Below are 22,767 nucleotides of genomic sequence, written 5' to 3' on the forward strand. Positions count from 1 at the left end.
GAATTAAATGAGATGACAGGTTGTACAACTATTAAACGGAGACAAGTGGTTAACAGGAGACACACGGTGAACAGGTGACACACGGTGAACAGGAGACACGTGGTGAACAGGAGACACACGGTGAACAGGAGACACGTGGTGAACAGGAGACACGGTGAACAGGAGACACACGGTGAACAGGAGACACACGGTGAACAGGAGACACACGGTGAACAGGAGACACACGGTGAACAGGAGACACGGTGAACAGGCGACACACGGTGAACAGGGACACGTGGAGTAGAGGAGACAAGCGGTGCTCGGGAGACACGTGGAGTACAGATGACACATATTCTCGTCTCACGCGGGCCGATCAATAATTGCAATAAACAAGGCCAATATAATCATTGCATGAGGAGCAGGCGGCCATGCAATCAGTCAAGGTGGTTGTCCCGAGTGTGCAAGAGCCACGAGCGGGATAATGGCTACCGCATCGATCAATCCTGCAATATTTCCAACGGAGGCCACTAGCTGAATGGCCTTCATATCTGCTTCAGGTTTAAATCGTCTAATAGCCAGAACCGTATTTTTGCGGCTAGTAGGCAGTGTCTGCATTTCCTAATAGCTAATACGTATTTGTTTTTGTTCTAGTAATTAGATTTTATTGATAACGTTAATTTCTAGTTCATTTAAGACTAGGTTTACTTCCCATAGGCAGAGTTTTGTCATTATTGATATATTTTGGTTAAGTTCCTAAATAAGTTTTGGCAAAAAAAAATCATGTTTTAAAAGAAAACTATTTATTGACACATTATATATATATATATATATATATATATATATATATATATATATATATATATATATATATACTGTATATTACAGTCGTGTGGTCTAGCGGTTAAGGTATCAGATACGCCAAGGTGCATAGTGCTCCTGGCTGTCTGGGTTCGAATTCTTCCGGGGTGTAGAGTTTTCAGTTGCATATTGGCTTGGGGATCATTCAAGCGTGTTATATATATATATATATATATATATATATATATATATATATATATATATATATATATATATATATATATATATATATATATTCTATACATATCTTATATATATATTAGATATATATTCCTTGAAATAATATGGTCTTGTAATTTTTTATCTTAGGTTGGAATTTACGCATATATTAACTGTTGATCACACAGATGGGATAGCGGGGAACCCCTGGAAGAACGACAAACAGTTAGCGTGGGTAACTGCTTGTCGTAGTCAACCCTGGCTAACCCTTGCATTGACTTTAGTGTTGCACAACCGGGTGGCGCTGCCACTCACTGGGAATCAGCCAAGTCTCGCCAGTACAGAGAACTGTATCACTACTACAATTTTGTCCCCATTGCTTCCGACACACTTGGCGCCTGGAGTAAGAGTGCCACTAGTTTACCTAAGGATTTGAGTTCTAAGCTAATCGAAACAACAAGAGACCCTAGAGCTGCCAGCTTCATTTTCCAGCGCCTCAGCGTGGCAATACAGAGGGGGAACCCGCATTACATTCAGGGTTCCTGCCCGCCAGCTGACGAGTTGGAGGAACTCGACAGCTTATAACAAATAACTTTGTACCTTGTATGTAACTCATTTAGTGTAATAAAGTTCAAATAAAATAAATCAATTACAAATATATATAAGGGGGTGGTAGACGACAATATATGCGATCACACACGGGATCCCCCCAGTGCTCCAGTATATTATATATATATATATATATATATATATATATATATATATATATATATATATATATATATATATATATATATATATAATGTATGTATTTATTTGTGTATGCATATGTGTACTTCTGAAATGTATATGTATATAATGGAGGGAGAGGAGAGGAGGTATGATATCTGGGGTAGTATTGAAGGAGCCATCAACAGGATGAGAGACGCTCCAGGACTGGCTGCCATCATCCTATCCCTCATCATCCTCAACAGTTGGTATGATAACAATGCGTCGCGCTTGCCAGAAATATGTAGAGCGTAAGAGGAGACGCCGCGGCTGCCCTAGAACGATATATAGTTCAAATATTGAGGGACACAATTTTCTTTCTTCTATTTTCAGGCTACATTAGTGTCTGCCTGCCGCACAAGCCCTTCTTGGCCGCCTCACTTTGATGGTAACCAGACATTTGTGGCCCTTTTGCGCTGGTGGCCCTGAGTGGTAGAGTCTGGCTCCGCCCCTCGCGCTCTATTGGTCAGTATAGAGGTCGCCCCTCCACCTCATTGGTCAGATGTCGGTGGAGCATGCGCGGAGGCGACCAATCGGCGCTGAGTGGGCGGGGCTCGGTGGGTCCTGCTGTGGCAGGCGGGCTTTATGTGCGGGTCGTCAGTGTTGTTTGGCGCTGCCTATTTAGAGGTTGACTGTGTGATTTAGTGAAGTGTTGAGAAATTTCGCTGGCCATTCTGCTGGACTGTAGGCATTATCCCGCCGCTATGACGGAAACTATCAAAGGTAAGCTCCGAGCCGCGTCTCCCTGGTTGTGAGTGCGTCGGGGCTTGCTAACTGTTACAGACGAACAAGGCGCCGTAATGACCGCTAAACGCTTCATATTGTGGGAAAAATCATACCAGTTCGTATCGGTACGAGTGCGTCGTTTGCCACTAGCGTTGCGTCCCCTGAATTGTCAAGCTGCGTGAACGAAATGTGCCGGTATAGGTTCACTGTGAGATGGAGTGGGAGAAGCGGTAGAACCAGGAGCTTGCCATGTGATTAGGAGATCGGGCGTTATAACCTCACTACAGCCCTCAACCTACAGTCCCTACCACAACCCTCGTTCCACTGTCCCTATCACGACTCTCATCCCACTATCCTCACCACAACTCTCATCCCACTATCCTCACCACGACCCTCATCCCACTATCCTCACCACGACCCTCATCCCACTATCCTCACCTCGACCCTCATCCCACTATCCTCACCACGACCCTCATCCCACTATCCTCACCACGACCTTCATCCCACTATCCTCACCACGACCCTCATCCCACTATCCTCACCACGACCCTCATCCCACTATCCTCACCACGACCCTCATCCCACTATCCTCACCACAACTCTCATCCCACTATCCTCACCACGACCTTCATCCCACTATCCTCACCACAACCCTCAACTCACTGTCTTCACCACAACCCTCAACCCACTGTCCTCACCACAACCCTCAACCCATTGTCCCCACCACAACAGAACCCACTGTCTCCACCACAATCCTCGGCTCACCTCCACACCACAACCCCCAACCTACTGTCACCACTACAACCCCTATCCACCTGTCCTTACCTCAACCTTCAACCCACTTGGACTACTACACCCCGCAATCCACTATCCCCACCACAGCCATTCAACCTACAGTCTCCAACACAAACCCCAACCCGCTATCCTCACCACAGTCCTCAACCCACTGTTTCCACTGCAAACAGCATCCCACAATCACCACCACAACCCCTTCCTATCACCACCACATCCCCTAACCCATACTGCCCACCGTAATCCATAACCCACGGTCCCCACACCAATCTCCAATCCTCGGTGGCCATCACAACCCACCCTCCCCACAACTGTCCCGAGTGCGAGAACGCCACTAGAACAAGGAACCGAACAAGAGACAGTCAAATGGGAACAAATAATAATTAGTGTAACGATAGCGAGAAAGTTGATAGTGGAGCGAGAAGAGCCCTCTAGCGGCGGCACTAACAGTCCTTCACTACTGGAGAGCTTTGGCAAAGAACTTTGACTGGGCTAAAAGACAAATATACCAGTGTCTTAAGACAATTTTACTTAGCCACGGAAAAAAAAGCAAAGAACTAGGATGTTGGCCAGTGTTTCCAGGAACGTCTTGCGAGCTACCGGTAACTAGTGCTTGCATATATCATGGGGTGATGCGGGCTCACTAATATTATCTTAGCCGTGGCCTATTGTGTACTAATACTGTCAATACCTTCGTGGATGAGACTAATATTCCCAACATTTCAATGATTGAATTTAATTGAAAAATGGCTATTCTAAGTTTCCGACTTGTATCGAAAATGTATGTATTGATTATTTGTGACAGTTACTGTGTAAAGTATTTTATGGACTAATTATAGACTTAATTGGCGGAGGTAATTAGGCAGCGAGTTTCGATCGCATGTTAAGCTGCCAGTCACGTTGTGTCACGGCAGCGGTGTCATCGATCAATGTGTCGGTGTCGGGCCGTCACCCTCGGCTCTCATTGTGGCGTCAACTACCCTGGTTGCTGCTACTTGCCGGCACGACCAACCTACTGGCGTCCAGCCCTGTTATTTGTGCCGTCCATCCGTCACTGCATCACTGGCTGTCTCATCCGTCAACCGTCCGTTGATCTGCTATTTGGTTTCTCTATTTGTCGTCCTCTGTTACTTATTACTCGTCCGTTGTTACTCATTGCTCGTCCGTTGTCATTCATTATACGTCCGTTGTCTCATTCATTACTCGTCCGTTGTCTCATTCACTACTCGTCCGTTGACGTTCGTGACTTCTTACCCATTACGTTTGTACGTCATCAGACATGGTGTAACTAATTGGCAAATTTCGCCAATTTCTCTTCATTCAGTGCGTCTATGTCACGGCATCGTTAATCACCGATTCTTGAATTAAATCCATTGCGTCATTCAGTCATGATTAAATCCATTGAGTCATGATTAAATCCATTGAGTCATAATTAAATCCATTGCGTCAATTGGGTCATCATAATTAAATCCACTGCGTGACTGAATGGAAATTCTGTGCACTATTACCTTGTGAGAAATATAAACTTTAAGTTCTGATATTATCTGTCGTTTAGATCTTCCCCTGAAAAATACCCGTGTTCATATTTCCTGCGGAGAAATATGATATGTACAGTTGTACATATTCTGTAAGATCAATTTTGCCATATTACTTTGTAATTAATAGTTTTTACTAATAAAATATGTGCAAGTAGTACCAACGAAATGTTAAATCTCATATCCGTTTCTACTGCTGAGGTAATCACCGTGCCCACTGTTAGTACTGTTGGGTAGTTTATTATCGTGCCCTGTTAGTACTGTTGGGGTAGTTTATCACTATGCTCACAGTTAGTATTGTTGAGGAAGTTTATTACCGTGCCCGCTGTTAGTACTGTTGGGGTAGTTTGTCACCGTGTCCTCTGTTAGTACTGTTGGGGTAGTTTGTCATCGTGTCCACTGTTAGGTAGTTTATCATTTGGTGACAAGTTCCAGGTACTTAGATATTGTGGAAACGAGGAAGTTAAACGAAACACAGGGTACAGGACACAATCAAACCTACATAGAGGAAAGCAACTTGTAAAAGATCTGGGAATTAAGATGTCTGACGACCTGACATTTAGTGAATATGAACATAACCGTGCAACTATAGCGGCGGCTAGGAAAATGATAGGATGGATTATGAGAACGTTCAACTCCAGAGACCCCACAGCAACGCTAATACTATTTAAATCACTGGTGTTGTCCCGTCTTGAGTATTGCTCGGTACTCACTTTCCCTTTCAGAGCGGGAGAGATCTCTGAATTAGAGGGAATACAGAGTACATACAAGGCACGAATAGAAACGATAAAAACATCATAATTATTGAGACCGTCTCAAAGCTCTCAAAATTTACTCTTTGGAAAGGAGACAAGAAAGATATCAAATAATATATACATGGAAGATCTTTAAAGGCCAGATCCCAAATTTGCACAGTAGAATAACAACATACTGGAACGAAAGATACGGAAGGAAATGCAGAATAGAACCAGTGAAGTTCTGGTGTGTGCCAAAGACACAATCAGAGAACACTGAACATCAGAGGTTCACAGCTGTTTAACACCCTTACAGCAAGCGTTGGAAATATTGCCGGGACAAAGATGGATTTATTCAAGCGGCACTTAGACAAGTTCTTGCAAGAAGTGCCGGACCAACCAGGCTGTAGTGGATATGTGGGCCTGTGAGTCGCTCCAAGCAACAGCCTGTTGGACCAAGTTATCACAAGTCGAGCCTGGCCTCAGGCCGGGCTCGGTGAGTAGAACTCTCAGAACCCTCTCCAGGTATGCCCACTGTTAGTACTGTTGGGGAGTTTGTCACCGTGCCCACCGTTAGTACTGTTTGGGGTAGTTTGTCACCGTGCCCACCGTTAGTATTGTTGGGGTAGTTTGACGCCGTGCCCACTGATAGTTCTGTTGGGGTAGTTTGTCACCGTGCCCACCGTTAGCACTGTTGGGTAGTTGATCACAGTGACCTGTTTATCGCGATTTTTATTTTTAGAACTTTTGGGTATCGCTTTACTCAAGTGAGATACTCTGTTCCTGTCACGAATACGTACGTTATCACGTTTCAGATATTTTTTTGGTTATCATTCTTCAAGGATTATTTTGGTTATCATTCTTCAAGGATTGTTTTGGTTATCATTCTTCAAGGATTATTTTGGTTATTATTCTTAAGGATTATATTAGTTATCATTCGTCAGGGATTATTTTGATTATCATTCAAGGATTATTTTCGCTATCATTATTCAAGCATTATTTTGGCTATCAATCTTAAAGGAAAATTTTGGTTTCCCTGTTTCAATGGTTAATTTGGCTATCACTTTTTAAGGAATATTTTTGCAGACGATGAGTCACAATAACGGAACCGAAGATATGTTGACCAAACCACACATCAGAAAATGGAAAAACGACGACGTTTCGGTCCGTCCTGGACCATTACACGACTTAATAAAGGTCCGGGACGAACCGAAACGTTGTCGTTTCTTAAATTTCTGATTTGTCGTTTGGCCATAAAGGAATATTTTTGTTACGCTACTTCAAGGAATATTTTGGGTATTTTAAAGGTATTATTTGGGTACAGTTATTATCGTCTTCTGCTAAAATTATTCTCTTATGACGATTTGTGGTATCCTGCCTCAAGGAATATATGAGCTACTGTATTATTATTTACAATTGTGTTATCAGGCTTTCCATAATATTTTGGTTAGGCTGCAGTAAATATTTTGGCTATCTTTTCAATAGGGTTACTATATATTTTTGCTTTTTTCCCAACCATTATGCTGTACATGGTATATATTTTGGCTATCTGTCCAGTATAGCTTCTATATATTTTGGCTATCTGTCCAGTATAGCTTCTATCTATTTTGGCAACATTTCCCATATAGCTGCTATATATTTTACTATCGTTTTTAATATAGCTTCTAGATACTTTGGCTATCTTTTCAATATAGATTCTATATATTTTTACTATATATCAGATGTAGCTATTATATACAGTATTTTGGCTAAACTTTTTAATATAGTTACAATATATTTTGGCGTTTAAATATATCTACAGTGCTATATATTTTTGCTATCTAATATAGCTACTATATTTTTTTGCTATCGTTCTAAAATATCTATATAATTTTTCCATCTTTATAATATAGCTATATTTTTTGGATATCTTTGTTTTTTCCAGATGTTAGCCTCAGTTTTTTATATTTTGCCTTTAAGAATAAATTGTTATTCTATCGCTTCAGTAAATATATTTTATCTGTCCTGCTGCCTTCAACCTGTCCTCTTAAAAAGAACGTCGCTTTTGGCCGTTTGCCCGTATGGCCGAATTTGGACGTAATTTGAAAATGAAAAAAAAATTAAAATAAATTTGGGATTTCTTTTTTCAACAACAGTAAGTTAAGGGTCCTCTGATAGGTTAGGTGGGCAGGAAATTCTCATAAAGTTTCAAAACGTTATGAAAAACGTGAATTTAAAGTGTCCTCTTATAACCTCTGCGCGTAAGGCGGACGACTCAAATAGAAAACGGAACACAACGTCACTTTTGTGAGTCGATTTCATTTCAAATTACGTCCAAATTTAGCCATATCGCGCATACCAGCCAAAAGTGACGTTCTTTTTAAGAGGACGGGTTGGCCTTTCATATATATTTAAGTTGTAATTTTAGTTATATTTTTGAGATATTGAGTTTTAACAAATATTGAGGCTATCGTGTTCTAAGGAACATTTTGTCAATTCTTGTTACATTTAATATTTTGGGATTCTACTCTGTGGAACAATATGGCTCACCCCTCCTCGAAGGTTATTTTTGATATATTTCTCTTAAGCATATTTTACCTGCCCTCCTTCGATGGAAATTTTGGCTGTTCTTCCCCGAAGGATATTTTTGTTATCCTCATTTTCTGTTAATGTTTTGCTTAACCTCGGCTAGGCTACTGTTTTCCCAAGAACATTTGGGTTTAAAAGTTGCTCTATATCAACCCATTCTACTGTTTACATAGTAGCTTTTGTAACTATGTGGCACCATAGGACAAAGGGATGGGAACTTAGGGGAAAGTGGCAAGCTATTACGACTATATAGCTGGAAGGGGTCAGAATAAGGATTTGGGATGGGACGGGGAAAAGAAATAGTGCCCAACCACATGGACGATCGGGAATAAGATTGCCGTTCTAAGCCAGTTTGATAGAAGAACTTTGTACTATTCACTTTATAATGTCTGAAAAAAATGAAGCTAAAAAAACTCAAATAATCCTAGGCCTAGTATAGCACACATTTTTACTATATTAGGCATTGGAAGGTTAGGTTTTGTTTGTCTTTGCAACATAAGTAAAAAATAGTTTTCCTGTTTGTCCAACTCAATAGTGCCGATTTCTACTTTCTAATTTCGTTGTACGTGGGTTATATATACTGTGGTCCTCTGTGTTACTATAAGTACTACCAAAACAGGAGGATGGGCTGTATGTATATATTTATATATGTATATATGACGGTGTCAGACCACGAAGGAAGGATTGAAACAGGAATTTCCTTAAGTTCTTTCGTATTTAATAATACATCTTCAGAAGAATGATTAAAAATTAAAAAAAAAGTATTTCCATTTCAACTAATATATTAAATACGAAAGTACTTAAGGAAATTCCTGTTTCAATCCTTTCTCCGTGGTCTGACGTGTGTGTGTGTTATATATATATATATATATATATATATATATATATATATATATATATATATATATATATATATATATATATATATATATATATTTATATATATATATATATATATTTATATATATATATATATATATATTTATATATATATATATATATATATATATATATATATATATATATATATATATATATACACACATGTTGTTCCTAATAGCCAGAACACACTACTTGGCCAAGTATGCAAGACCCGATTTGTCTAATAAGCCAAGTTTTCGTAAAGTAATAAATTGTTATAAAAAAAATCTTGGGAATTGATAAAGCTTTCCATTATATTATATATGATTTAATTTCTTTTAATTTGATTTAAAACTAATGTAGAAATATGTCCAAACCTACCTAATCTAACCTAACCTCTCTTAACCTAACCTAAACTGAACTAACATAACTCAGTAATTCATGTTCCTAATATAATAATATTAATTCAAACCATTTGGAAACAAAATTTTGAAACTATTGAAAATCACTTTGTCTATTAGCAAATCTGGCCTTGCATACTAGGCCGAGTAGTGCGTTCTGGCTTTTAGGTACATTATATATTTATATATATATATATATATATATATATATATATATATATATATATATATATATATATATATATATATATATATATATATATATATATATATATAATGTCTTCAACGGGTATGCTTAATACTTAGATCATATTATATAATTACGTGAATGCTTCGTTTCTCTTACCAAACAATTTAACATGGTAGAATTGTCGGTGTAAAACAATTTGGAGAGGTATTATCTTGCGCTGGAGATAATGATGGATCTCTGCTACTGTATAATTTGCCAATTTACATATCTTGCAGTATTGCAATTTCAACTAATTAAACTGTATCTAATCACTGTTATAAATAATTTCTATAATGTCAATTTAGAATATTCATAAAATATGAAGAATGTGTGTTTTAATGTATTTTAATTTGCACATTAAAAGCGATATCTTCGACTATTAGAAAGCGATTTTAGAGCATTCATTAATGCTCATTGGTTGTTAAATTCATTGATTTAACAGGCACCAACAACCCTTTGTGCAAGGGTTGATGGTGCCTGTGGGCGGGTGCTACTGACCAGAGGCGTGTGTCTGATCTCTCCGGTCCGCGTTCGGAAATTCCTTCACACGCCTGTTCGCACAGGCTTGGTGTACCAACGTTCTGGTGAGACGCCGTGGTTTATATAGTATCCTTGTATAGTGTGAAACGTACATTATACTGATTATATATATATATATATATATATATATATATATATATATATATATATATATATATATATATATATATATATATATATTACACATTATATTTAATAATGTGATTTGATAATATTACATTGTGAAGAGACACGATTGTAATATTTCCGCTAATATGCCCCTGGCAATATATATATGTTGTACCTAATAGCCAGAACACACTACTTGGCCTACTATTCAAGGCCCGATTTGTCTAATAAACCAAGTTTTCCTGAAGTTATATATTTTTCTATTTTTTTTTTTTATGAAATGATAAAGCTATCCATTACATTATATACGAGTTCATTTTTTTATTTGAGTTAAACTAACGTAGAAATATGACCAAACCTAACCTACCCAACCTATTTTTAACCAAAGCTAAGCTAACATAATTAAGTCAGTAATTGACGTTCTTAATATAGTAAAATAATATTTCAAATAAACCCAATGGATTTTTTTTTAAATAACGATAATCGCTGCTTACTAGGCAACTCGGGCCTTGCATACTAATCCGAGTAGGGCGTTCTGGCTATTAAATCCGACATGTATATCGATAAACTCATAACATATCCATTAGTAGTTGAGCACATACTAATATAACAACACACATTTTCAACATAACGCTTGGCAAGCAGGCATACCACCACCACCACCACCCCGGGAAGCTGAGATTGTCGTTGTGTGAGGAAGCGAGAAGTGTATTGAGCCAGACTGCGGCGAGCGCACGAATGCCTCACTGATTATTGGGGAATTGTACGTTCCTCTGGTGTGGCGCAATTATACCATCTGGTCCTCAGTTCTGTAATTATTCGTTCGGGTCCTTTTGTAGAATTATTACATCTGGTGTTCTTATAGGGTCCATGATTATTCTATTTGGCCCTCGCGATGGCTTATTAATTATTATTTGTCCGTAGGCCTGTAATTATTCCGTTTGGTCATCTAGTGAAATTTTAGGCCCGATTATTATAGATTTATATATATTCTCGTTCACTATTATTGTACAAATATACATAACAGCACTGTACAATTGTACATTACAGCACTGTACTTTATACATAATAGCAATGAACAATTACAACAGTCTTATACATTTATACATAGAAGCTTTGTACAATTATGTATGTTGGCCTTGTATAATTAGTGTATTGTAGAATGTTACACACACACACAAACACACGCGTGTGTGTGTGTGTGTATGTATATTATATATATATATATATATATATATATATATATATATATATATATATATATATATATATATATATATATATATATATATATATGTCGTACCTAGTAGCCAGAACTCACTTCTCAGCCTACTATTCAAGGCCCGATTTGCCTAATAAGCCAAGTTTTCCTGAATTAATATATTTACTATAATTTTTTTCTTATGAAATGATAAAGCAACCCTTTTCTCTATGTATGAGGTCAATGTTTTTTTATTGGAGTTAAAATTAACGAAGATATATGACCGAACCTAACCAACCCTACCTAACCTAACCTAACCTATATTTATAGGTAAGGTTAGGTTAGGTAGCCAAAAAAAGCTAGGTTAGGTTAGGTTAGGTAGGTTAGGTAGACGAAAAAACATTAATTCATGAAAACTTGGCTTATTAGGCAAATCGGGCCTTGAATAGTAGGCTGAGAAGTGCGTTCTGGCTATTAGGTACGACATATGTATATATATATATATATATATATATATATATATATATATATATATATATAACTGAAAACTCACACCCCAGAAGTGACTCGAACCCATACTCCCAGAAGCAACGCATCTGGTATGTACAAGACGCCTTAATCCACTTGACCATCACGACCGGACAAAATGAGGTGATAGCCGAGGCTATTTGAACCACCCCACCGCCGGCACTCGGATAGTTATCTTGGGCATAGCATTTTACCAAATCACCTCATTCTTTGGGGCAACACGTGAGGAACACAAATCCGCATTTGTGTTCCTCACGTGTTGCCCCAAAGAATGAGGTGATTTGGTAAAATGCTATGCCCAAGATAACTATCCGAGTGCCGGCGGTGGGGTGGTTCAAATAGCCTCGGCTATCACCTCATTTTGTCCGGTCGTGATGGTCAAGTGGATTAAGGCGTCTTGTACATACCAGATGCGTTGCTTCTGGGAGTATGGGTTCGAGTCACTTCTGGGGTGTGAGTTTTCAGTTGCATATGTCCTGGGGACCATTCAGGCTTGTTCGCATATATATATATATATATATATATATATATATATATATATATATATATATATATATATATATATATATATATATAAGAATTGTTCTCATACAGTACTACTGCCAACTACTACTAACAATAATACTAATATACAGCGTCATGGAGAAGCAAGCACCACCACACGCCAGCAGTCATCTACAATAGCACCCCACCGAGTCATAATACATAATACATCATTGTATAGAAATACACTCCCTCCTTATGTACCGCTACTCCTCATCCTCCCGTTTCTTATATGCTGAGTGTAAGCCTCACACACTCCTCGCTTCCAGTGACACGCATCATACCAGCCTTCCTTCTTGTCCTCCTACCTTCAAGTTCACATACACTCTTCTCCAGTCTCCCATCATCCTCGTTCAATATTTCTTATCCCCTCTCCTGCATCTTCTGCTTGTTGCACGAATATATTAATATCAACGCTAAGATCATCCTGAACGCAAGGTACTACATGGTTTATTTTGAATGTGTGTGCTGGTGATGAAAAGTTACTTCAGCACTCCAGATAACTTGTATATGAGTGACTAATTTAAACATGATATTCAATACATTTGACGTACTGTAAGTTCACCTCGTTAAACTATAAAATATAAGGGTGAAGGCAAGTTCTTGCAGAAGCTATAACAATCATCAGTGCTTTTGTAAACAAAAATGATAATAGTAATAAGTCAATGAAATAATACTACAGATAAATTATCATTTATATATTTGTTCGACATAAATGATAATTTATCCTTTTTATGGTGAATGTGGGTATGATCAATATTTTTACATATTGATCATATTTAATATTGTAATTACATTTACAATAATGTAAATACTGATAACCTAGTGCTAATGTGGTGGAGTGATTATGATTTTAAGATTATAGGAACAATAATAAATATTATGGAATATTTAAATGTAATTATTTGCGAGAGAAGGATCCTCTGAAAGCGAAGTGAGCTACACAAATTATTGCTTGTGTGTGAGCACTGGTTGCTCACACACACATTTGTCCTGAACCCTGCTTCTTCTTCTTCATCTTCTCGTTTTAGATTTAGCTACACGGAATAAAAAGTTCCAAGTAGCACGGGTTATGGTGAGCCCGTAGTGGACTTACCTGGCACAGGAGCGGGACTGGAACTGTGGAACCCTGCTATTCATATATGCTTATTATTGATAGTTAACATGAGCGTCTTTTACATAAGCTTTGAAAGACAAATGAACTGCTAATGTTTTAAATAGTTAATGCCAGTATTTCGGAGGATGTTCTTTATGGACCTAGAAAGGAACACACCTTCACCCAGTGCCCCCATCCACCCACTACCAAGACGTCCACCAGTGGTGAAGATGTAACACCACTGGTGGACGTCTTGATGACTAGTGAGAGTCCTTCAAGAGGTTAGTTGTAGATGGTTGACGGAGGATGGAGGGGGTTTGGTGAGCGTGTTTATAGTTGGATTAGGTAATTGATAAAAGGTGGTAATGATAGTTACGCAGGTCTAGTGGTGATTATAGTTGTGATGATTATAGCAAATGTGGTTATAGCCTAATTTAGAACAATGATGGTGAATGCGATAGCTAATATATTTTTTAATGGCGCTGATTTTTTTGTTTTGCCGCGTTGATACACCTGGACTGTGCTTTGTAAATAGTGTGGCGTTTGTGTTCGTCGTCACGTGGTCCTACTCTGGACGTGTTCTCTCGCCCGCTCCTAGGATGTGATCTCGCGTGTGTTCTGGGGACGTGTTCGCGCTTGCACTCTACATACTTATATACGCCGTGTTCTCAGGCTGGATTGCTATACTTGCCTTCCCCGGGCGTTTCCTGTTCTTCCTCTATAAATCCGTGTGTGGAAAGGGACCTCTTATTGAGGACGGGATCATTGTGAGTGATTGTGGCAGGTGCTTCCTCCTCATCGACCGGCTGCGGATCACACACACACACACCCATACCCTCACACACACACACACACACACACACACACACACACACACACACACACACACACACACACACACACACACACACACACACACACACACACACACACACATACACACACACACACACGCACGCACGCGCACGCACGCACGCTAACGCGCACAATTCTTCTCATTATTTATTATTCCGGTGGAATAGTTGTACTACGTCAACACTGAGGCTGACAGACTCGCCGTCTCCGAGAACAGTATACTGTACATGGGTGTGCAGATATTTACACCGCCTGCAAGCGTTTACAAGCGAGTTGATTTACAACGGTTATTATTGTCATGCGAAGGCTTTTTAAGACTGTTTTTTTTTTTAACTGCCGCTAATTTACTTCTCGGCATTTGTACAACGTACAAGGTTTTACAGCACAAAAACTATACGTTTTATGAGGGGAGATCAGTGTTTTGCATTGGTTGACATATGCTCTCGCCAAATCTGGGAAATGTTAGTGAAACTATTTGCATCAGTTGGCGGTGATTTTCAACATACGTTGATTTACACAGTGAAGAAATGTTTGGTAAATCGTGGGAGATTATTTTGGGAAACTGCTTGAGAATATTTTATGAAAGGACTAGTTTGGTTTACAAAATTAACATCTTATTATATGGAGCTGTACTGTGTTTCATGTAGTTATGTTGGGGCTGTACTGTGTTTCATGTAGTTATGTTGGGGCTGTACTGTGTTTCATGTAGTTATGTAGGGGCTGTACTGTGGTTCATGTAGTTATGTTGGGGCTGTACTGTGTTTCATGTAGTTATGTAGGGGCTGTACTGTGGTTCATGTAGTTATGTTGGGGCTGTACTGTGTTTCATGTAGTTATGTAGGGACTGTACTGTGGTTCATGTAGTTATGTAGGGACTGTACTGTGGTTCATGTAGTTATGTAGGGACTGTACTGTGGTTCATGTAGTTATGTTGGGACTGTACTGTGGTTCATGTAGTTATGTAGGGACTGTACTGTGGTTCATGTAGTTATGTTGGGGCTGTACTGTGGTTCATGTAGTTATGTTGGGGCTGTACTGTGGTTCATGTAGTTATGTTGGGGCTGTACTGTGGTTCATGTAGTTATGTTGGGGCTGTACTGTGGTTCATGTAGTTATGTTGGGGCTGTACTGGGGTTCATGTAGTTATGTTGGGACTGTACTGTGGTTCATGTAGTTATGTAGGAAAACTACACGTGAAAAATAGAGAATGCTGAACGCGTTGTCAGCTCAATTCGTCTTCATCAGAGCAAAATAGAATGCCATTCTTTTTTGCTCTGATGAAGGCGAATTGAACTGAAAACGCGTTTTGTATTCTCTATTTTTCACATGTGATTTTTCCATAATATATATATATATATATATATATATATATATATATATTCATCTTTATCAACCATCTACCAACTACACCATCAACATCATCTATCAATATATAAACTTTTCATCTATCTATCCTTTTATCCACTCATCCATCTATCTAGCATACATCTGTCTATTTATGTATATATTCATATATCTGTCTATCCATCTATTTCTCCCTCTATTCACCTATCTGTCGGTCTATCCATCCATCTATTTATCCATCCATTGTTCGATCTATTCATCCATCTAGCTTTCTATCCATTTATCTATCCATCTATATCCATGTAGCTTGCTATCCATTTATCTATCTATCCATCTATCCATGCACCTACTCATCTTTCTATCCAAGCAACAATCTATCCATCTATTTTCGTCTATCCATCTTTCTACTTATCCATCCATCTACTCATCTGTCTGTCCATTTATCTTTCCACCCATCCAACCACCCAACCATTTATCTACTGTCTCGGTCTCTGTCTTTCTTTCTCTTACAAAAAATGTCTAATGTGTAAATATTACACATCACTAAAAAATATGTCTAATGTGGGTGGTCGCCAGTTAGAGAAACTTAGAGGTGTGAAATACTAAAACAAATAATAGTTACAGGGGAGCCGGTCGGCCGAGCGGACAGCACGCTGGACTTGTGATCCTGTGGTCCCGGGTTCGATCCCGGGCGCCGGCGAGAACCAATGGGCAAAGTTTCTTTCACCCTATGCCCCTGTTACCTAGCAGTAAAATAGGTACCTGGGTGTTAGTCAGCTGTCACGGGCTGCTTCCTGGGGGTGGAGGCCTGGTCGAGGACCGGGTCGCGGGGACACTAAAGCCCCGAAATCATCTCAAGATAACCCCCTTACTCTGATAAAGGGGGCCTTGAAACCCCCCTTTGAAGCTGTGGAGGAATTGTCTGTTTTATGCGAGTACTGGCAAATTACAGTCAGGAAATTTCTGTTAATTTTTCCGAGATCTGTGAATAATGGTGCATATACGATCAAAAGGTAATTTTTTCAAAAGTTTGATATGAAAATAGTTAGCTGTGTAGCTGGCGGGCAGTGCCAAAAATCGTCGTGGGGGTCTGAATGTGGCACTGGCACGCTGTTCCCATTTGAATTTTGGCGGCTCCTGGCAGCCTATGTTCATCCCATACCCCTGACCATTCCCTTTGCCAATTTGGGTGAGCCTAGCCCCAACCGTGTGGCCTCCACCTTTGAGCAGATATTCTCTGATATCTGCTATCAGATATTATAATATATATATATATATATATATATATATATATATATATATATATATATATATATATATATATATATATATATATATATATTGTTGGCCTATAACCGTTTATAATAATTATCAGAAGCGTTCTTTTATAAAGATGTAAGTATTAATATAAGGAGATAATGAGTTGCGATATATGACAACCAGAGACGTTCCCGGTACGCAAACACAACTCCGCTGTTCTTACCCCACCAAAACACACACAATTATGGAAGGCAATCTTAGCAAGAGGCTGAAGACCAAAACCTACTGACACTGTCACAATCAGAATAGTTTGGAAACGATTAGTTAATAACACACATTAGTATTCAAAATACAGATTCTCCGCATTGCTACAGATAACTGTATATAAAATGTTCAGTTTCAGCAATTTGAAAAGTAAACTTGACTGACGCTTTACATAACATTCTGGGAATTGGGGGATACATTTTGAGTGTGTATGATACAATTGGTAATACATATTTTGATTTTGACAGAAAGGCGGGGTCCAAGAGCTAACAGCTCGATGCTGCCGGGACAAATAGTAAATACAGACCTCCACCAAATACAAAACTGACGAGACGTGGAAACAAAGAGCTGCGAGATGCTTCAGGAAGTAGCTGGAGTACCTAGACGTACTAACGTCAAAGCTGTGGTCAAACTAACGACTAACTGTCTAACACTAACAAACCAAAAGTTATGAGGATATTGGTGAGGGAGAGAAGACCCCCCAGTGACAGTAGAAGCTGAAAGGGAAGCTGCCCCCGGAAACCAGAGAAAAATAAAGATGTGGGAGAATATATTACACCAGACCTGGCGCCTGAGGATTGCATTAACAATATAACGTTTTAAACATGAGCAAAACTGGTAAATATTAGCTTTCATAAACTTGTTTAAAGAGGCCTTCAGCGCACTCTATATACAACCCGGACAAGATCAACACTTGAATATTTAACTCTGGCATGGAGTCCTTACTTACAAATGTATAAAATTAACCTAAAAGGATACAGAGATATGCGAGAAGACTTGACGCACATCAGACGGAACTGAACTATAGGGAAAGACTGAGTGAAATCAACCTCATCACTTGGAGGAAACGAGAATTATGGAAGATACGATAACGTACAATATATTAAAGTGAACTGATAGAGTGAACAAAGTGACAATGTTAAAATGAGAAATGGTAGGACCAGGGGACACTGTCAGCTGGAGACAGACGACACAGAAACGCCATAAAATCTTCTTCAGCATAAGAGTTGCAAGAAAATGGAACGAGCTTAAAGCAAGAGATGGTTGAGGTGAACGCAATAAGGAGCTTCAAAAGAGAAACGAACTGAAAATCATTGCTTCAGTTGACCGAGAGTTGGTGAGGCGGGGGCTAAGGAGCTATTGTTCGATCTTGTAAGCACATCTAGATGAGTAAATCTAGGCGAGTACACAAAATGGAGTTAGCGCCCTCGTGCCCCCGTCCTTGTACTATACTCCACCAAGCGCATATTGTACCATAAATCCAGGTGTGTGTGTGGCACGATAGCCTCCTCCGGCGAGACACTGGATATCGCTCCCTCCGGATAAGCTGCACTACAAATAACGATACCACCCCAAACAAGAAAAATGGCTGTACATGTATTTTGCATGCGTGATATTTAATTTGGCAGACCAAAGGCGGTTTTTGAGTTGGTAATACCGCAGAGCTAAGAACAAAAGCTTTAAGAGAGCGTTTCTTATGTAATTTCTGTATTACTGTCGGGATTATACATTTTGTTGTGGCAACGTGTGTTGTGTATGTCTGTCTAAGGGTGTCGGGACTATTGAGAATAATTTCAGTAATTCCTTACACTTTCCATGTTGTTTCCAGCATATTATCCTTTTATACGAGTGTCTGATATATATTTATTTATGTAATTATTATTATCATTAACTCGTAGCATTTATATTATTATTATTCAGAAAAAATGCCATGTAAGTGTTCAAAAAGTTAAGAGCCATGCAAGCAAAATTCTATATTTTGTACTTATTTCTGAATTTCTTTTCTTAGTAGTTATTTATGTACACTGCTACCTACAATATATATTGTGATGACCAAACCACACTAGAAGATGAAGAGACGACGACGTTTCGGTCCGTCCGGGACCATTATCAAGTCGATTGTGATGATGGTCACAATCGACTTTATAATGGTCCACGACGGACCGAAACGTCGTTGTCGTGTCTTCATCTTCTAGTGTGTGGTTTGGTCATCCTATCTTCAACCACGTTATTGACGCATCGTCTGTGACGTTCTGGGGTTCGCTGAATGTATCTGGAGATACTTTACAAAACTACGTTCATAAACGTGCTTGAGTAAACCTCACTAGGCTACCAAGGCTACGGGGTAACCATCGTGGGGTTGCCTAGCCTAGGGTACGAGGAACCTTTGTGGGATTGCCTAGGCTAGGCTACCAGAAACCTTCCTGGGATTGCCTAGCCTAGGCTACCAGGAACCTTCCTGGGATTGCCTAGGCTAGGCTACAGGAACCTTCGTGGGGATTGCCTAGCCTAGGCTACAGGAACCGTCGTGGGATTGCCTAGGCTAGGCTACAGGAACCGTCGTGGGATTGCCTAGGCTAGGCTACAGGAACCGTCGTGGGATTTCCTAGGCTAGGTTACCAGGAGCCTTCGTGGGAATGCCTAGCCTAGGCTACCAGGAACCTTCGTGGGAATCCCTAGCCTAGGCTACCAGGAACCTTCGCGGGATTGCCTAGCCTAGACTACCAGTAACCTTCGCGGGATTGACTAGCCTAAGCTACCAGGAACCTTCGCGGGATTACCTAGCCTAGACTACCAGGAAAAACCTTCGTTAGATTGCTTGTGCGAGGTTGCTTCCGGAAAGTGTAAAAACGCTTAGAATAGCCATTTTCATTCGGTATCGTGACAAAAGTGAAACAATTATATATATTGGCCTTGTATTTAAAATGAAAGTAATAATACCAAGACTTATTCAGTTTTTGACGCTTGAAGTAAATGTGAAAAAGCGATTCTTATGCCCGGAATCGTAATAGCCTATTTGTAAAATGAGGAAATAGCATTGTGAGCGAGAGCCGGAGTGCTGAAGTAGCCTTGGGCATAATAACATTCTCATGGGAATTAGTCTGGCGACATATTGACAAGCGGAGGTTGACTGGCGGCGGTCTTCCTGTTGCAAGTGGCAACGGTGTGGTGGATGTATGGTGGTTGATGTGAGAGTGTAGTGGATGGTTTAAGAGTTTTTGGTGGAAGATGCGAGAGTGTGGTAGCGGGTGTGAGAGTGTGGTAGCGGGTGTGAGAGTGTGGTGGCGGGTGTGAGTGTGTGGTGGCGGGTGTGAGAGAGTGGTAGCGGGTGCGAGTGTGTGGTAGCGGGTGTGAGTGTGTGGTAGCGGGTGTGAGTGTGTGGTAGCGGGTGTGAGTGTGTGGTAGCGGGTGTGAGTGTGTGGTAGCGGGTGTAAGTGTGTAGTAGAGGGTGTAATTACCTAAGTGTAGTTTCAGGATGAGAGCAAGGCTCGTAGTGTCCAATCTTCCTAAAACTCTTTGTCATGTGACGCTTTGAAACTACTAACAAAAGGCTGTGGCATCCACCACCTTCCCACTTAACTTGTTCTGAGTATCTACCACTGTTTGCAAAGAATAACTTTCTAATATTTTTCGGCACCTTTGTTTCTTTAGCTTGAATCTGTGGCCTCGTTGCAGATTTCAAATTCCTTTGTAATTATTTCAATTTCCGTTACTATTTTGTATTTAGTGATCATATCGACTCTCTTGTTTCTATATTCCAGCTTTGGCAAATTTATCGCCTGTAGCCTCTCCTCGAAGTGCTCTGGGTTTTCAGTTCCGGAAGCCATTTCGTAGCATGTCTTTGCACCTTTTCCAGTTTATTGACGTGTTTCTTAAGATATGGGTACGATACAACAGCTGCATATTCCAATTTTGGTCTCACAAAGGTTGACAGTTGCTTTAATAATTCACCCTCCATGTATTTAAAAGAGATTCTGAAGTTGGAGAGCTTAGTATAGGCTCCTCGCACAATGTCCTTTATGTGGTCCTCAGAACACCCGCTAGACCTCTTTCCTTGTAAGTTCTTTGATGCCTTTCCACATAATTTTTAGGTTGTGCGTGGCCTATTATCTCCTATTCCACATTCCATAACATGGCATTTATTCACACTGAATTCCATTTTCCTAGTGTTGCTCCATACACTTATTTTTTCTGGGTTATCTTGATCGGCATGGCAATCGTCCAAGTCTCTCATCCTCCTTATTAGCTTAGCATCATCAGCAACCTTGTCATTTGTCATTTCTTGTCATTTGTTATTAGGCTCTCTTTTAGTTTTTGCTGAACCATTCCTGTTTTCTAGTTCTGCATCTATTTTGGTATAAATTTTGTGTACCTTCATGTAGTTCACGATATTTGGCATACATCTCATTTCCTTTCTTGACACCAAGTCTTTCCAATCAGATTCATTAAATAACTTGCTAAGTTCCCCATAGTGTCCTCTCCTAAACTCAAGCATTTCAACTAATTTATTTTTTATATTTGCTTCTGGATTATAACACTTTGCATATTTTATTTCGATGAGGATATTGGTTGCTCTTACCCAAGGGAGGAAGGTATTGTTTGTCAAATCTCTTCTTTCCTGGCGAATATTAAATCCTGTATTGGTGAAACGTCCCCTTTCAGTTGTACATTTCTTATATTGCTTTAATCGTGTTTCTCTCCTTTGCAACTTGCTCATGTTTCTTTGAGTTCCTCTATATGCACTTTTTCCAATCCTTTAGTAACGTCATCTATTTGACCTGTCAATAAAATTTCTCGTAGCATATCTTAACTAACTCCCTGTTTTGGCTACACTGTAAGGTTCCTTGGAGTGTATATATATTTTTGTTAATTTCTTCAAATTTGCCCCATTGCATTTTGCATATCTCGGTTTCTTTCACTATTTCCTTGATTTTCACTTGTCAGTAAAGCTGGTAATTTCCGTGTCCTGCTGCAAAACACTTTCTTTTAAATTATTAATTTCACTCTTGAGACCTTCATTTTTATTGATCTAATTTAAGAAATTTCCCTTCATAAATTTTTAGCAATTCGTCAATCACTAACCTACCAAAGAAACACATTTTCATTATTTTTTCCACAGTGAAACCTTTGACATTTTCATCTGGTGTTGTGTTGCCTTGTGGTGGTGGCGGCCATCTTTGTTGTTGACACGGCTTTTTTTTTTTTTTTTTTTTTTTTTTTTTTTTTTTTTTTTTTTAAGAATATGAACTTTACCTATCCAAATTTTTCGCTCACTCTGCATATTTGATTTACCTGTTATTTGTCAAATTCCATATACCTTCATGTTTCCTGGGACATCACTCACGGTCATCAACCTTTTCTACAGAATTAAGCAACTGGATTTTCCTGGGAGGCCTTGATATAGCAGCTGGCTGGTGTGTGTGCGTGTGTGCGTGTGTGTGTGTGTGTGTGTGTGTGTGTGTGTGTGTGTGTGTGTGTGTGTGTGTGTGTGTGTGTGTGTGTGTGTGTGTGTGTGTGGTTAGGGTGTGAAAGTGTGGTGTAGAGTATGAGCTTGTGGTGGAAATAGGCAGTACCCATTACTAATTTTGCATTTTCCTATTAGTACAACCAACAAATAATTATCAGTAACTAGTGTAT

The 22,767-nt window shown here is 39.4% G+C and overlaps 1 protein-coding gene across 3 annotated transcripts in view; it reads left to right on the top strand.

The window, feature by feature from the left end:
* The first annotated feature begins 2,346 nt into the window (after nucleotides 1-2,346).
* Nucleotides 2,347-22,767, top strand: part of LOC123753960 (LIM1_Isl and LIM2_Isl domain-containing protein tup) — a 74,341-nt gene continuing 53,920 nt past the window's right edge. The window contains exon 1 of one of the 3 annotated variants that reach the window (XM_045735982.2): nucleotides 2,347-2,487. In XM_045735982.2, the coding sequence (XP_045591938.1) occupies nucleotides 2,469-2,487 (19 nt within the window). In that variant the 5' untranslated portion in view covers nucleotides 2,347-2,468. The other 2 variants (XM_045735981.2, XM_045735980.2) reach the window with 2 other exon arrangements.

This window comes from Procambarus clarkii, chromosome 6 (assembly GCF_040958095.1).
Source record: "Procambarus clarkii isolate CNS0578487 chromosome 6, FALCON_Pclarkii_2.0, whole genome shotgun sequence".
Classification (NCBI taxonomy): domain Eukaryota; kingdom Metazoa; phylum Arthropoda; class Malacostraca; order Decapoda; family Cambaridae; genus Procambarus; species Procambarus clarkii.